The sequence below is a fragment of the Saccopteryx bilineata genome, chromosome 9 (assembly GCF_036850765.1).
Source record: "Saccopteryx bilineata isolate mSacBil1 chromosome 9, mSacBil1_pri_phased_curated, whole genome shotgun sequence".
Taxonomy (NCBI): Eukaryota; Metazoa; Chordata; class Mammalia; order Chiroptera; family Emballonuridae; genus Saccopteryx; species Saccopteryx bilineata.
In genome coordinates, this window is record NC_089498.1 from 24,666,886 (window position 1) to 24,684,124 (window position 17,239).

Below are 17,239 nucleotides of genomic sequence, written 5' to 3' on the forward strand. Positions count from 1 at the left end.
TTTGGGGACCCCTGCTTTAGATGATGAGTGTCGGGGCACAGAAGAAAAGAGAAGAATCAGGTAATCTTTTCTGGAACAAATATCAAATGGGAATTCAAATGTAATAGGAAGATACAAAGAAGCAAGCAGGATTTAAGAGACAGATAATACATGTTTTTACCAAGGATGCCAAGATATAACACTGATGATCGGCCTTCATCCCTTTAAGATAAATCAGTTCTACACCCAAGTTTGACTCTCCGGAACTAGTGGGAACACTCCATTAAGAGCCTTAGTGCAGAATCCCAAGTATAATCCATTCCAATAGAGCGATGGAAACAGGAAGATCAGCCCTCGCCAGGTAGCTCAGTTGATCAGAACTTCCTCCTGATACACCAAGGATGCAAGTTTGATCCCCGGTCAGGGCACATACAAGAATCAGGGCACATACAGGAACAGATGCTCCTATCTTTCTCCTGCTCTCTCTTTCTCCTCTCTAAAATCAGCAAAATAAACACTAAAAATAAGTAAAGAAAACAGGTAGATCAGAAAGTAATTTCAGACTCAGTGCATCCATATTAAGTAACACCTTGAGAACACAATCAGCATCATCTACTTCAGGCATCCCCAAACTGCGGCCCCCTGAGGCCATTTATCTGGCCCTCACCACACTTCTGGAAAGGGCACCTCTTTCACTGGTGGTCAGTGAGAGGAGCACTGTATGTGGCGGCCCTCCAATGGTCTGAGGGACAGTGAACTGGCCCCCTGTGTAAAACATTTGGGGACCCTTGATCTAGATTGTGGGGAAACCACAGGACAAATAAGCTGGTTTCTTCAATAAATAAATTGCAGAAAAAGAAAAAAACAAAACAAAAAAGGAGAGTGAAAAGAACCCCACCGATTAAAAAAAATGAGAAATATATCAGCCACTTCCAAGTGTGGACTGCACTTGGGATCTGATTCAAATAATTGTTTAAAGAGAGAGAGATTATTGTGGAAATTTGAGTACTGTTTAAATGTATTACGATAATAAAGAGCTACTGATAATATTTTTAGGTGTGTTAATAGTACTATAATTATGTTTTTTTAAAGAATTCTTCTCTTGTAAAAAAAACTGCTTACTGAAATATTTGTTGATGAAATGACAGAATACCTGAAATTTGCTTCAAAATAATCCCAAAGAGGATGAGGGGCAGTGGGGGACAGTGGGTAGAGATAGATGAAATAAGATTGGCAGTATGTTGCCTGACCTGTGGTGGCGCAGTGGATAAAGCGTCAACCTGGAAACACTGAGGTTGCTGGTTCAAAACCCTGGCTTCCCGGGTTAAGGCACATATGGGAGTTGATGCTTCCTGCTCCTCCCCTTCTCTATCTCTCTCTCTCTCTCTCTCTCTCCTTCCCTCTCTAAAATAAATAAAATCTTAAAAAAAAAAATGGAGATACTTCTGAGCGCATCTCGTGGCCTCTACAATTAAAACCAGCCCTGGCCAGCTCAGCGGTAGAGCCTCGGCCTAGTGTGCGGAGGACCCGGGTTCGATTCCCGGCCAGGGCACACAGGAGAAGCGCCCATTTGCTTCTCCACCCCTCCGCCACGGCTTCCTCTCTGTCTCTCTCTTCCCCTCCCGCAGCCAAGGCTCCATTGGAGCAAAGATGGCCCGGGCGCTGGGGATGGCTCTGTGACCTCTGCCTCAGGCGCTAGAGTGGCTCTGGTCGCAACATGGCGACGCCCAGGATGGGCAGAGCATCGCCCCCTGGTGGGCAGAGCGTAGGCCCTGGTGGGCGTGCCGGGTGGATCCCGGTCGGGCGCATGCGGGAGTCTGTCTGACTGTCTCTCCCTGTTTCCAGCTTCAGAAATATGCAAAAAAAAAAAAAAAAAAGATTGGCAGTAGGTTGACAACTGTTGATGCTGGATGATGAACACAAGGAACTTCAATTTCTTCTATTTTTATTTACATTTGAAATTTTCCACAAAGAGTTTAAAACAAATTAATTTGGTTCTTGTCCTTGCATTCTGAAATAAGTTCCTGACCACAATTCAACAGTACTGACTCTAAGAGCAGCCTGAAGCAAGCCCTTCGCAATGCGGGACTGACCATTCCACCCAGCCGTGACGGAACAGGGGGCATGGGGCAGCTGGTGTGAGGGAAAGAATGGAAGGAACAGAACAACGAAAGGCCAGGGGAGGATACACTCACCTACAGCAGACAGTGCAATGGTAGGTTTCCTTGTGTCTCTGAAATATAAAAGTCAGAAATCAAATTCCCAATTCGTATGCCACCATCCACCTGGTGCTTTTCACCCTCTGCATGCATTTCTTCATTTTCCTTTCAGTAGGTACTTGGAGTCATTTAGGAATGTGAGGGCCTTAAAAAGAGTGTAAAGTGCCTGACCAGGCGTTGGCGCAGTGGATGGAGCGTTGGACTGGGATGCAGAGGACCCAGGTTCAAGACCCCAAGGTCGCTAGCTTGAGCGCGGGCTCATCTGGTTTGAGCAAAAGCTCACCAGCTTGGACCCAAGGTCACTGGCTCAAACAGGGGGTTACTCGGTCTGCTGAAGGCCTGCGGTCAAGGCACATGTGAGAAAGCAGTCAATGAACAACTAAGGTGTCGCAATAAAAAACTGATGATTGATACTTCTCATCTCTCTCTGTTCCTATCTGTCCGTCTCTATCTATCCCTCTCTCTGACTCTCTCTCTGTCTCTGTAAAAAATAAAAAATAAATAAAATAAATAAATAAAAAAGAGTGTAAAGAGAAGTTTGTTTCCCTCTGGGTAGATGAACTTTGTAAGTCACGTCAATCGAAGCTGAGTCTGAATTGCAAATCATACAGCTGTATCCACAGATAATGAATTAAATGATTCAGCATGGCCTCAGTGACCCCATGTAGAGCAGAAAAAGACAAAAGAATACCTTTCTGGTTTCATTTCTCTTAATGGAGACATAACTGAGAGAACCTTACCAACAGCATTCGAAGGTGGAGTAAAAAACTACTCTGGGCCCTGGCTGGTTGGCTCAGCGATAGAGCGTAGGCCTGGCGTGTGGAAGTCCCGGGTTTGATTCCCAGTCAGGGCACACAGGAGAAGCGCCCATCTGCTTCTCCACCTTCCCCCTCTCCTTCCTCTCTGTCTCTCTCTTCCCTTCCAGTAGCCAAGACTCCATTGGAGCCAAGTTGGACCAGGCACTGAGGACAGCTCTATGGCCTCTGCCTAAGGCACTAGAATGGCTCCGGTTGCAACGAAGCAATGCCCCAGATGGGCAGAGCATCGCCCCCTAGTGGGCATGCCAGGTGGATCCCAGTTGGGCACATATAGGAGTCTGTCTGATTGCCTCTCTGCTTCTAACTTCAGAAAAATACAGGGGAAAAAAAAAACCTACTCTGCACATTCACAATAGACAAGAGATAGAAACAACCCATGTCCACAGCCTGATTAGTGGATTTAAAAAATGTATTCTCTACGTACAACGGAATATTATTAAGCCTTAAAAAGAAAAAAAATCCACCTGACCAAGTGGTGGCGCAGTGGATAGAGCGTCGAACTGGGATGCTGAGGACCCAGGTTTGAGACCCCGAGGTCGCCAGCTTGAGCGCGGGCTCATCTGGTTTGAGCAAAAGCTCACCAGCTTGGACTCAAAGTCGCTGGCTCCAGCAAGAGGTTACTCAGTCTGCTGAAGGCCCATGGTCAAGGCACATATGAGAAAGCAATCAATGAACAACTAAGGTGTCACAATGCGCAACAAAAAACTAATGAGGCCCTGGCCGGTTGGCTCAGTGGTAGAGCGTCGGCCTGGCGTGCAGAAGTCCCGGGTTCGATTCCCGGCCAGGGCACACAGGAGAAGCGCCCATCTGCTTCTCCACCCCTCCCCCTCTCCTTCCTCTCTGTCTCTCTCTTCCCCTCCCGCAGCCGAGGCTCCATTGGAACAGGGATGGCCCAGGCGCTGGGGATGGCTCCTTGGCCTCTGCCCCAGGTGCTAGAGTGGCTCTGGTCGCAACAGAGCGACGCCCCAGAGGGGCAGAGCATCGCCCCCTGGTGGGCAGAGCATCGCCCCTGGTGGGTGTGCCGGGTGGATCCCGGTCAGGCGCATGCGGGAGTCTGTCTGACTGTCTCTCCCGTTTCCAGCTTCAGAAAAATACAAAAAAAACCCCACTAATGATTGATGCTTCTCATCTCTCCGTTCCTGTCTGTCTGTCCCTGTTTATCCCTCTGTCTGACTCTCTCTCTGTCTCTGTTAAAAAAAAAAAAGGAAAGAAAATCCTGTCACATGCTGCAACATGGATGAACTCTGCAGATATTACGCTGTCAAATAAGTTATCAAAAGAGGACAAATAGTGTGTGATTCCACTTACATGAGGTCCCTAGAGTAGTCAAATTCATAGAGACAGAAAGTGGAGTGGTGGTTGCCAGGGGCTGAGGGGAGGGAGAAATGGGAAGTTGTTGAATGAGTACAAAGTTTTAGCTTTGCACAACAAAAAAGTTCTGGAGATCTATTGCACAACAATGTAAATGTACTTAACACTATTGATTGTATACTTAAAAATGGTGCCCAGGCCGGTTGACTCAGCGGTAGAGCGTTGGCCTGGAGTGTGGAAGTCCTGAGTTCGATTCCCAGTCAGAGCACATAGGAGAAGCACCCATCTGCTTCTCCACCCCTCCCCCTCTCCTTCCTCTCTGTCTCTCTCTTCCCCTCCTGAAGTCAAGGCTCAATTGGAGCAAAGTTGGACCAGGTGCTGGGGATGGCTCCATGGCCTCTGCAGCAGGGGCTAGCATGGCTCCGGCCACAACAGAGCAACGCCCCAGATGGGCAGAGCATCGCCCCCTGATGGGCATGCCGGGTGGATCCCGGTCGGGCGCATGTGGGAGTCTGTCTGACTGCCTCCCCACTTCTAACTTCGGAAAAATACAAAAAAAGAAAAAACTGGTGAAGATGGTAAATTTAATGTTTTGTTTTATAATCATAATTTTAAAAAAAGATAAAACTACTTCTGGATACAACAGGGAATCTCTTGGAGAGGTAAACAACAGACCACGTAGTTATGCCTTTTAATCTTTCTTACTTGATATCCCAAATGTAGATGTAGGTATCCACAGAGCTGGTAACTAGGAGATCTGGTTCAAACACCGCCCAGTCCAAGTCGCTGGGAACAGAGAAATAAATAGAACAATGCAGGGACAAAATTTCAGGGTCTGGTTCCAAAGCAATAACAGATTTAGTCTCTAATGACTTCAAAAAGTCACTGTTAATGGACCTCTTCACAGTTTAGTCTGGGAGTCTCCAAAGTTTTTGAGAATGAACAAGACTTAACTGAGCTCTGAAAGAAACTGTCACCTCCCGTTATATTTCACTTGCTCCCAAAAAAGAAATGCAGTATTTCAACTTAAAATACACACATGTGCGTGCACACACATGCACATGAAGGCACAAACACTAAAGATAAAACAAAGGAAAATTTTTGACTTTTCATGTTCTAAATCAGACTCACCCACAGGTATGCTGAGTGAACCTAACATCTTTTTTTTTTTTTTTTTTTTAAATAAATTTTTATTAATGGTAATGGGATGACATTAATAAATCAGGGTACATATATTCAAAGAAAACATGTCTAGGTTATTTTGTCATTAAATTATGTTGCATACCCCTCGCCCAAAGTCAGATTGTCCTCCGCCACCCTCTATCTAGTTCTCTGTGCCCCTCCCCCTCCCCCTAACTCTCTCCCTCCCTCCCTCCCATGTCCTCCCTCCCCCCACCCCTGGTAACCACCACACTCTTGTCCATGTCTCTTAGTCTCATTTTTTATGTTCCACCAATGTATGGAATCATGTAGTTCTTGTTTTTTTCTGATTTACTTATTTCACTCCTTATAATTTTATCAAGATCCCACCATTTTGCTGTAAATGATCTGATGTCATCATTTCTTATGGCTGAGTAGTATTCCATAGTGTATATGTGCCACATCTTCTTTATCCAGTCTTCTATTGAAGGGCTTTTTGGTTGAACCTAACATCTCTTAAAGAAGTGGCAAACTAACTGCCATGTTGCCACACAGCTTTCAAGGAGGACAAGCAGGCCTCTGGTCCCCCTACTCGTGTCCTTACTCCCAGAAAGGCAGTGACCACATGAACAGTGAGCGCAGGCTGGGGGCCAGCCCTTCCCATCACGTCCCAGGTCACTTCACCGCTCCTGCATTCCCTGCTGCTACTTCCCAGAACAAGTTTTCCCCAGCCAGAAACAGGGACCCAGGGGAAAGGTGGATCAAGGAACACTCCAGAAGCCAACTGGAAGGTCCTGAGTCAAAGGCAACTGTGTATCTGCATAATGGACGGTGATGCAGGCGCTCCATGCGGCGACTCACAGTTGCCACAGGAAGAGCAAAAGGCTGCTCCCCAATGTCTCTACTTCCGGGCACCGCCGACTGTGCCTGAGGGATTCTGTTGGCACTTCTCCCTTCCACAGCAAAGATCAGCTCTAATCCTTACTCTGTAACTGTCTAAGTATTTTCTGGGATCGGGGTTAATACTACATGGATGATGGTTCATAAATACCTATTGTTCTTTGCTGTGAAAGCTATCATCTCAGTATAAGCTGACAAACTAACAGCCACCCAGGACTAGTGCAACACAGAGAGTCAAGCTGTGGGAGGAGGTAGGTGTTTTCATTTCATTTCCCAAAGGACCATGGCAAGGAGAGTTAGTCCAGGGAGCCGTGCAGGGCTGGTACCTACCTGATCACACGAGTATGGCCTTGTAAGGTTGTGCCAACTTCCCCACTGCCATCTTTCCACTTATACAGGTCGACCCGTTGATTACTCTGAAAAGAAACAAAGGAAAGAAGGCAGCAAGTAGTACATCAGAATATATGCTCTCACCCCAATCTGCTTAAGGCTAGAAAGGGAAGCCATGCAGAAAACAACTTGTATGGCAAAGATCTCACGGGCTGATCATGTGAGTGATAGGTCCCGGAGATGTCCCCAGACCACCAGAGGAACCTTCTCCCATCCCGACAGTCCCACATCCAGCTCTCTCCAGCTGCTGTCACACCACACTTTTTAGCTTACTCTTCCCATTACCAAGTGCCTGGAGTCTATTTACCATACCTTAAAACACAGATGCACAGGAAAGAAAACAGAAATACCAGCAAAAGGGTGTCCTAGAGGCAAAATTACACAACATTCCTTAAAATAGGCCTATGACAAATTTCTTAGACTTAAACAGAAGGCCATAGAGAAAATAGGCCAGAAGAAACAAAGGCTACAATAGGAAAAAAAGAAGAAAAAAAGGCTACAATAAGAAAAAAAGAAGAAACAAAGGCTACAATAGGAAAAAAAGAAGAAAAAACGGCTTAGACAAAACTATATTTCACTTAAACAAAGGTTCCTTAACTATCATGAGTTTATGAAACACACTGAAAATAAATAAAGGTTGGTAACAGGCTGTTTAATAATTCCTGAACTTATATACATACGACTGATTTTCATTTTCGTTCAGTCAGATACATATATAACATTTTGAGATTCTTATCCTGAAATGCCTGATTCCAATTTTAAATCAGTAAGATTCCTGTGAAAAGATTAGAATTCAAAATAGCTTCCAATAGGACAAGGTGTGAAAAGAAACTCCCTTCATTTTATAATACTCCCCACCATTTCCAAAAGGTCTGCTAGTGCCAGTCTATGAACTAGGCACCTTAACAAGCCTGTCCCCTGCTCTTCACCACTGCGCTACACACTGGGTGTTATCACCCATGTCTCACATAGGAGAGACACCTGAAACTCAATCAACTGAGGCTCAAACAGAAAAAAAACCCCAATAAATTGAACTTCATTAAAATTAAAACTTTTATGTTATCAAAGGACATTACCAAAAAAGTTAAAAGACAATCTGTAGAACTAGTGAAAATATTTGTAAACCATACATCTGATGAGGGTCTAGAAGACTAAAGCATATAAAGACATTTTGCAACTCAAAGCCTGACCTGTGGTGACGCAGTGGATAAAGTGTTGACCTGGAATAAGACACAAATGCGAAGCAACTACTACAAGTTGATGCTTCCCACTCCTCGCCCCCCTTTCTCTCTCTCTTTCTCCTCTCTCAAAAATCAATAAACAAAATATTTAAAAATATATTTTAAAAAAAGAAGTATTATATAACTAAAAGCAAAAAGACAACAACCCAATGTAAAAATAGACACAGAATTGGAAGAGACATTAAAAAAAAGAAAAAGATACAGAAATGGCCAACAGGGGCACAAAAAGATGCTCAACATCATTAGTCATTAGGAAAACGCAAAAAAAAAAAATTTTTCACAGTGAGATACCACTTTATACCCACTGGGATGGCTATAATTTAAAATAACATTTTTTTTTTTTTTTACAAAGACAGAGACAGAGTCAGAGAGAGGGATAAGTAGGGACAGACAAACAGGAACAGAAAGAGACGAGAAGCATCAATCATCAGTTTTTCGTTGCGACACCTTAGTTGTTCATTGATTGCTTTCTCATATGTGCCTTGACCATGGGCCTTCAGCAGACCGAGTAACCCCTTGCTCAAGCCAGCGACCCTGGGTCCAAGCTGGTGAGCTTTGCTCAAACCAGATGAGCCCGTGCTCAAGCTGGTGACCTCGGGGTCTCAAACCTGGGTCCTCTGCATCCCAATCTGACACTCTATCCACTGCGCCACTGCCTGGTCAGGCTAAAATAACTTTTAAAGTAGAACAGGAAATAAATTTTGATGACAATGTAGAGAAAATGGAACCCTTGTGCAATGCTAGTGGGACTGCAGAATAGTTCAGCCACTGTAAAAAAGTTTCAAGGGTCTTCAAAAGTTAAACACAGCCTGACCTGTGGTGACGCAGTGGATAAAGTGTCAACCTGGAAACGCTGAGGTCGCCGGTTCAAAACCCTGGGCTTGCCTGGTCAAGGCACATATGGGAGTTGATGCTTTCTGCTCCTCCCCCCTTCTCTCTCTCTCTCTCCCCTCTCTATAATGAATAAATAAAATCTTTTTTTCAGATTTCTTTTTTTTTTTTTTTTTTCATTTTTCTGAAGCTGGAAACAGGGAGAGACAGTCAGACAGACTCCCGCATGCGCCCGACCGGGATCCACCCAGCACGCCCACCAGGGGCGACGCTCTGCCCACCAGGGGGCGATGCTCTGCCCATCCTGGGCATCGCCATGTTGCGACCAGAGCCACTCTAGCGCCTGGGGCAGAGGCCACAGAGCCATCCCCAGCGCCCGGGCCATTTTTGCTCCAATGCAGCCTTGGCTGCAGGAGGGGAAGAGAGAGACAGAGAGGGAAAGCGCGGCGGAGGGGTGGAGAAGCAAATGGGCGCCTCTCCTGTGTGCCCTGGCCGGGAATCGAACCCGGGTCCTCCGCACGCTAGGCCGACGCTCTACCGCTGAGCCAACCGGCCAGGGCTAAATAAAATCTTTATAAAAAAAGTTAAGCCTGGCCTGTGGTGGTGCAGTGGATAAACCTTTGGCCTGGAATGCCAAGGTTGCTGGTTTGAAACCCTGGGCTTCCCTGGTCAAGGCACATACAGCAAGCAAGCAATGAACAACTAACATGAAACAACTATGAGTTGTTACTTCCCATTCCATGCTCCCCTTTGTCTCCTGTCTCTGTAAAATCAATAAAGTATTTAAAAAAAAAATTAAAAAAAAAAGTTAAACACAGACTATTATAAGACCCTGCGAGCCCACTCCTAGGTATATGCCAAAAGAACTGAAAACATGTACTCAAAAAAAGTACAGGTAGATCGATCCTTTTGTGATTCATAAGCATGATAACTGGGTATTCATGCTCTTATGTGACATGTGCCTCCCTCAAACTTTGTTACGACATCAACACACTACCCGTTTGATGTGACAAGAAATAAGTACATGTACACTCATGTTTGTATTAACACTATTCAAAAAAGGCAGCCCAAGTGTCCATCAGTGGACAAATGGATAAACAAAATGTGCTCTTTCCATACAATGGAATATTATTCAGCCATAAAAAGGAGTGAAGTACTGATGTAACTTGATAAAAAAGCCAGTCACAGCCTGACCAGGCAGTGGCGCAGTGAATAGAGCGTCGGACTGGGATGTGGAGGACCCAGGTTCGAGACCCCAAGTTAGCCAGCTTGAGCATGGGCTCATCCGGTTTGAACAAAAAGCTCACCAGCTTGGACTCAAGGTTACTGGCTTGAGCAAGGGGTTACTCGGTCTGCTGAAGGCCCACGGTCAAGGCACATATGAGAAAGCAATCAATGAACTACTAAAGTGTCGCAACGAAAAACTGATGATTGATGCTTCTCATCTCTCTCTGTTCCTGGCTGTCTGTCCCTATCTATCCCTCTCTCTGACTCTCTCTCTCTATAAAAAAAAAAAAAAAGCCCTGGCCAGTTGGCTCAGTGGTAGAGCGTCAGCCTGGAGTGCAGGAGTCCCAGGTTCAATTCCCAGCCAGGGCACACAGGAGAAGCGCCCATCTGCTTCTCCACCCCTCTTTCCTCTCTGTCTCTCTCTTCCCCTCCCACAGCCAGGGCTCCATTGGAGCAAAGTTGGTCTGGGCGCTAAGGGTGGCTCTACGGCCTCTGCCTCAGGCACTAGAATGGCTCTGGTTGCAACAGAACAACGCCCCAGATGGGCAGAGCATCACCCCCGGTGGGCATGCCCAGTGGATCCCGGTCAGGCGCATGCGGGAGTCTGTCTGACTGCCTCTCCGTTTCCAACTTCAGAAAAATTTAAAAAAATAAAAAAATAAAAAGCCAGTCACAAAAGGTTATACATTATATGATCCCATTTATATGAAATAGCCAGAAGAGAAAAGTCCATAAAGACAGAACACAGACTGGTGAGTGCCAGGGACTGTGGGGAGGGAGGAGTGAGGAGAAATTGCTTAAGGGTAAGGGGTTGTGCATTGGAGTGATGGATATTTGGGAACTAGATAGAGGTGGCAGTTGAACAACACTGTGAATGTAATGACATTGAATTTTCACTTTAAAATGACTGTCTTTAAAGATAAAAGCAGGAAGCCCTGGCCAGATATTACTCAGTTGGTTAGAACACTGATCCAATATGCCAAGATTGTGGGTTTGATCCCTGGTCAGGGCATATACAAGAATTAATCAATGAATGAATAAATAAGTAGAATGACAAATTTATCTCCGCCCCCTTTCCTCTCTCTAAAATCAATAAAAAGGAAAAAAAAGAAAGAAAAGAAAAGGGGAGTCAGGGGACTGTCTTCCTCACCACTCTTAAACAAATGCAGTGTTAAATCACTTGAACTGAGTACTAAAGGGGTTAGCCTGTCCCATGTTTCCCCAACAGGGGTGATTTTGCTTCCCAGGGAACATTTAACAATGTCTAGAGACATTTGGGGTTGTCATGATGGGGGGGATGCTGCAGGAATCTAGTGGGTATAGACAAGAGATGCTGCTAAATCTCCTACAGTGCACAAGACAGCACCCACCACAAGGAGTCATCTGGCCTCACTTGTCAATGGTGCCAAGGTTGAGGAACCCTGGACCAAATGATCACAGACTGCGGGCTAAAGGGTCTTGAGGTATAAGCCAACAAAAAGAACGTTCTTCCTAACACACGTCTACTTAAAGTCAGATGGTCAGATTCTATTTGGAAATGATGGGGAAGAGCGGCTTTTTGTTCCTTCTGAAGCTGACAGGGTTGCTCTGCTTTCTCCTCTCAGAAATGTCCTGCTCACAGACTGTCATTCCTGATAAGAACGCCCTAGGCAACACTGTGAACGGGCATGCCTTAGACAGTAAAAGGGGTTCCTTTAAACACTGTCCTTCTGGCCCAGTGGAAAAGGAGCCGAAGGTTGAGAGCTCTAAGTATTCTAGGAGAACAGAATGCTGACAGAGGAACTATACCAGAGATGATCTACCCAGAATCTTTTTTCAACCAAGAGTACCTTGGAAAACCTAATAAAATGTATGCGTCTTTTCCCTGAACAAAATTCACATATAAACAGGCACATAAAATTTCAGAGGACTGACCAATCTAATGAATCCAAAACAAGAAAGAACCCCTTCCTTTCAGTGGAAGGGTGTATGGAATCTTCTGATTCCTCTGAAAGCAATGAGGGTCACAGATGAGCTCACTAGGTCCCCCTCAGAACGTGTTTCAGTCCCTGGCCAGTGACTCTGCTAAGGAAAACAGGTTCTCCTCATACACAGAAATGAAGGCATCTACCCATTTCTCCTGCAGAGCTGGATTCAATCCTTAGAAACACAAGGTCTAGTCTGACCTGTGGTGGCACAGTGGATCAAGTAGGCCCAGAACACTGAATCTGTCACTTCTAAACCCCAGGCTCACCTGGTCAAGGTATGTACAAGAAGCAATCAGTCCACAACTAAAATAAAGCAACTATGAGCTGATGCCCCTCACTCTCTCTCCCCTCTTTCTCTCTCTAAAACTCAATAAATAAAATAAAATTTTAAAAAGAAATAAGGTCTGACATCTATGGTGCCAGTAACAACTTTTCATATACTTTTTTTAAATCTAATTTGCCTCTATCTTCTCTTTTTCTGCCTGAGAAATGAGGGCCACATTCTCTTCTCCACACAGGACATACACCTTTGAGTCCCAGACCACATGTTGAGAGGCCTTTTCTTGTATTTCTTAAATATGAGGGGAATAGGGGGAACTACCTATGTCAACCCAATAAATTTCAAAATAAATTTAAAATAAATAAGTAAAAATAAATGACACAATTAAAAAAAAAAAGCTCACTGAAGCTGCAAAGTAGTGTGCAAAGCTGTCATGAGGGTTCCACTGCACAGCTCCAATGTCCCATTTGCTCTGGCGAGAGATCTTTCGGTGACCTTCAAAAGGGGCATCTAGATTAACGATGTACAGGAACCGGCGACTAGGAGAACAACATCGACATGATGACCACATAACAGCATTAGCATTAAGATAGAAAAGCACATTTAGAATTACATACGATTTGCAAGTAGTGCTCAAAAAACCCCAGATATATATGACCATTTATTTACTCCGAAAGGCTTGCAAGTGACAAGAATAATTCAAGGTGGCTGTTAGACAAGCAGGAGCCACTTCGCTGTGACAGTCTACCTCTAGAGATCATCTTCCCTACCATGTCTGTGAAGGTCTGACCTATCCCCACCACACTCAGCTCCAACCCTGCCCCTCGCCCAGCCTTTCCCAACCCCCCAGCGAGGACAGTCATCCAAACAAGTGTTTGATTTATGGACCATGTCTCGAATATTTTTGTATGTCTAGAATCACTGGGCACAGTGCTTTGCTTTAAACAAATCTGTGTTAAATTCAGTACATCACTTATCACTTAGCCAAATATCCTGTAAAACATCTCAAATTCCCTTGCAATTCAACTACCTGAAAAGAGAACTAAATGAAGTCTGTCAAGAGGGGAAATAACAACAACAACAATAATGAAAATAACATATTAAGTGCCAATAATGTTCAAGGTACCAGTCAATATAAAGAAACTAAACACAGGGCTGTCCTGTGTTCATTTATTGTCCTTTTCTTTTTTTTAAATGAAAAATCTTTGGTATGTGAATTAACATCTCAGTAGCCATTAGCTATCGATTCACTGCTAGAGAGCTCTCCAAACCCAGTGGTGGCACATTTCCATTTCCCAGGGTTCCCAATTCTGAGGAGCATCAATCTGGAACACTGAGGTCCCGGGTTAAAACCCCAAGGTCACTAACTTGAACGCAGGCTCATCTGGCTTGAGCACAGGCTTATCAGCTTGAGTGCAGGCTCACCAGCTTGAGGGTGGGGTCACCGGCATGAGTGTGGGATCACAGACATGATCCCATGGTCACTGGCTTGAGCCCAAGGTTGCTGGCTTGAGCAAGGGTTCACGGGCTCAGCTAGAGCCCTCTGGTCAAGGCATATATGAGAAGCAGTCAATGAAAAACTAAAAGTGCCAGACTGACCAGGCAGTGGCACAGTGGATAGAGAGTCGGACTGGGATGTCAAGGACCCAGGTTTGAGACCCCAAGGTCACCAGCTTGAGCGCGGGCTCATCCGGCTTGAGCAAAAGCTCACCAGTTTGAGTCAAGGCCCTCGGTCAAGGCACATATGAGAAAGCAAATCAATGAACAACTAAGGTGTTGCAACGCAGCAAAAAACTAATGATTGATGCTTCTCATCTCTCCGTTCCTATCTGTCTGTCCCTGTCTATCCCTCTCTCTGACTCTCTCGCTGTCTCTGTAAAAAAATAAAAAAATAAACAAAACCAAGTCCAGGGAGGCCAAATGAAACGTCAAAGGGCTCATAATTAATGGCATTGCCAATCAAGAACTGGGATTCCCTGAATCCTAGAAACTACTTGTTAAACTACACCAGCTGGCATCCTTCTGAAGAGTCTTGTGCAGTAAACAGAAAATTGCAATTTTAATACCAAACTACCAGTCACTAAAATCTCAAAGGAATTTTATTGCTTACCTGTTAGAGCAGAGACAAAAATAACTGCAAATAATCTCTAGAAATACCCCTGAAGTCACCAGGGTAGCAGAACTCAACCCTGTGACAGTAGCTCTTAAATATAACAGTATTTTCCAATTTCCCAGAAACTTCTTAATTTGCTATTTGTTCCCAGAAGTCCCAGCAGATAAATAGCAAGCTCACTTACCCGGAAAGCACCGCATGCTGCCCCAAACAGTCCACAGACATTGCAGTTGCCTGTGAGAGAGAACACAGATTTAGTTCTGCTAGCAAAACCAGCTCAGGCTGCAGAAGACAGGCAGGTAGTCAGTCACCACGGGGGCCTCCTCTTCCTGTGGCCAAGGCAGTCCTCAGCTGGCAGGCATCATTAGTTTTCTATAGTTTGTACCTTTAAAAGACACACACACACACACACACACACACACACCATGCCTTTGCAAAGGGCATGGACTCCTCCAAGTTGAATGGCAGTGGTAACATTCAAATACCACCCCTGCTGAATCCACAGTCATATTCTTATTACTGGGATGTCCAGTTTCCATTCAATCTGAGTTTTCTAGCACAGTTCACTAGTTTCCATTTCCCAGGGTTCCCGATTCCAAGGAAGCATCATCTTTTCCAGATCCAATGTCTAATTCCCAAGAGACGACACCCGATCAAATAACTGCATACAGGCTAACACATGAGACTGTTTTTAATCATGACAATTACAGCCCTAAATTCTCTTATCTGAACACATTCAAATCCTGCTGTATTCTCAGGTCATTATCTGAAACAATTTTTTTTTTTTTTTTTTGTATTTTTCTGAAGCTGGAAACGGGGAGAGACAGTCAGACAGACTCCCGCATGCGCCCGACCGGGATCCACCCGGCATGCCCACCAGGGGCAACGCTCTGCCCACCAGGGGGCGATGCTCTGCCCCTCCAGGGCGTCACTCTGCCAAGACCAGAGCCACTCTAGCGCCTGGGGCAGAGGCCAAGGGGCCATCCCCAGCGCCCGGGCCATCTTTGCTCCAATGGATCCTTGGCTGCAGGAGGGGAAGAGAGAGACAGAGAGGAAGGAGGGGGCGGGGTGGAGAAGCAAATGGACGCTTCTCCTTGTGTGCCCTGGCCGGGAATCGAACCCGGGTCCCCCGCACGCCAGGCCGACGCTCTACCGCTGAGCCAACTGGCCAGGGCCTGAAACAATTTGAAGCATTGTTTTGTTATTAAATGCTCCAAGTTATTTCTAGAGACTATCAAGAGAGAATCTGTTTTGCACATGCTGCTACACTCACAAATCCAAAATGATAAACAGAAATTTTCTTCCTCATTCTCACTGGTCTTATTAATGGATTTCTTATACTCAAACACCCTCAAGAATCATGTCATATGTAATACTGGGGAAAAGAAGCCAGAGTACTCCTCTCACTGAAGACTGGAAAGTGCTTATAAGCATCCTTCATCCCACTAGAGTCATGAGCAGAAAAGAGCCCAACTGGATAGGCAGGCAGTGAAATGAGAAGCCATTCTCAGAACTCTTCTGTGCAATTTATAGATTAAAGGTATGAAAGAAAGATGGTACCTCCAACCAGGTGTAGTACAATCTTTCAAGAGACGTGTGGTAGGCAGAATTCTAAGGTATCTTCACCTGACCAGGCGGTGGCACAGTGGATAGAGCGTTGGACTGGGACGCAGAAGACCCAGGTTTGAAACTCTGAGTTTACTGGCTCATCTGGCTTGAGCGGGGGCAGGGTCACTGGCATGAGCATGAAATCATAGACATGACCCCATGGTCGCTGGCTTGAGCAACAGGTCACTCGCTCTGCTGTAGCCCCAAGGTACATATGAGAAAGCAATCAATGAACAACTAAGGTACCGCAACAAAGAATTAATGCTTCTCATCTCTCTCCCTTCCTGTGTGTCTGTCCCTATCTGTCCCTCTCACTGTGTCTCTCTCTGTATCTGTCACAAAAAAAAGTAATAATTCTAAGGTATCCCCAAGATTCTGGGCTTTTGGGATACACACACATTCTCCCCATTTTTCAAATAGTAATCAAGGTACTACTGTAAAGGGATTTCATAAATGTAATAAGTCCCAAATCAGTTGACCTTTTTTTTTTTTTTTGTATTTTTCTGAAGCTGGAAACGGGGAGGCAGTCAGACAGACTCCCGCATGCGCCCGACCGGGATCCACCCGGCACGCCCACCAGGGGGCAATGCTCTGCCCATCCGGCACATCGCTCTGTCGCAACCAGAGAGCCACTCTAGCGCCTGGGGCAGAGGCCAAGGAGCCATCCCCAGCGCCCGGGCCATCTTTTGCTCCAATGGAGCCTCGGCTGCGGGAGGGGAAGAAAGAGACAGAGAGGAAGGAGAGGGGCAGGGGTGGAGAAGCAGATGGGCGCCTCTCCTATGAGAGGAATTGAACCCGGGACTTCCGCACGCCAGGCCGATGCTCTACCACTGAGCCAACCGGCCAGGGCCCAGTTGACCTTAACATAGAGAGACCTGAAACAAACCAAATATCCATCAGCAGATGAATGAATAAACAAAAAATGGTACATACATACACTAGAACACATGCTACGACATGAATGAACCTTGAAAACATTAGGCTAAATAAAATAAACCAGGCACAAAAGGACATATACTGCATTCCACTTATATGAGAGACCTAGAACAGGTATATTCACACACACACACACACACACACACACTAGAATAGAGGTTGCCAAGGGCTAAAAAGAGTAAGGAATGGGTAATTATTATTTGACTGGAGTTTTCTGTTTGGGATGATGAAAAAGTTCTTCGGAGTGGAGGGGGGAGGAGGCAAAGAGACTGAATCATA

The 17,239-nt window shown here is 45.4% G+C and overlaps 1 protein-coding gene and 1 non-coding gene across 3 annotated transcripts in view; one reads left to right on the top strand and one right to left on the bottom strand.

Moving 5' to 3' along the window:
- The window catches only part of WDR59 (WD repeat domain 59), a 99,578-nt gene that overhangs the window by 66,979 nt on the left and 15,360 nt on the right, over window positions 1-17,239 (bottom strand). For both annotated transcript variants that reach the window (XM_066243467.1, XM_066243466.1), the window contains exons 2-6: window positions 14,601-14,650; window positions 12,707-12,842; window positions 6,698-6,783; window positions 5,033-5,113; window positions 2,175-2,212 (exon numbers count right to left, since the gene is read on the bottom strand). In XM_066243467.1, coding sequence (XP_066099564.1) covers window positions 2,175-2,212; window positions 5,033-5,113; window positions 6,698-6,783; window positions 12,707-12,842; window positions 14,601-14,650 — 391 coding nt within the window. The remainder of the gene's footprint in view (window positions 1-2,174; window positions 2,213-5,032; window positions 5,114-6,697; window positions 6,784-12,706; window positions 12,843-14,600; window positions 14,651-17,239) is intronic.
- On the top strand, window positions 9,733-9,836 carry LOC136313834 (small nucleolar RNA U13). Its single transcript, XR_010727259.1, has one exon. It is a non-coding gene; the product is annotated as a small nucleolar RNA U13 (small nucleolar RNA).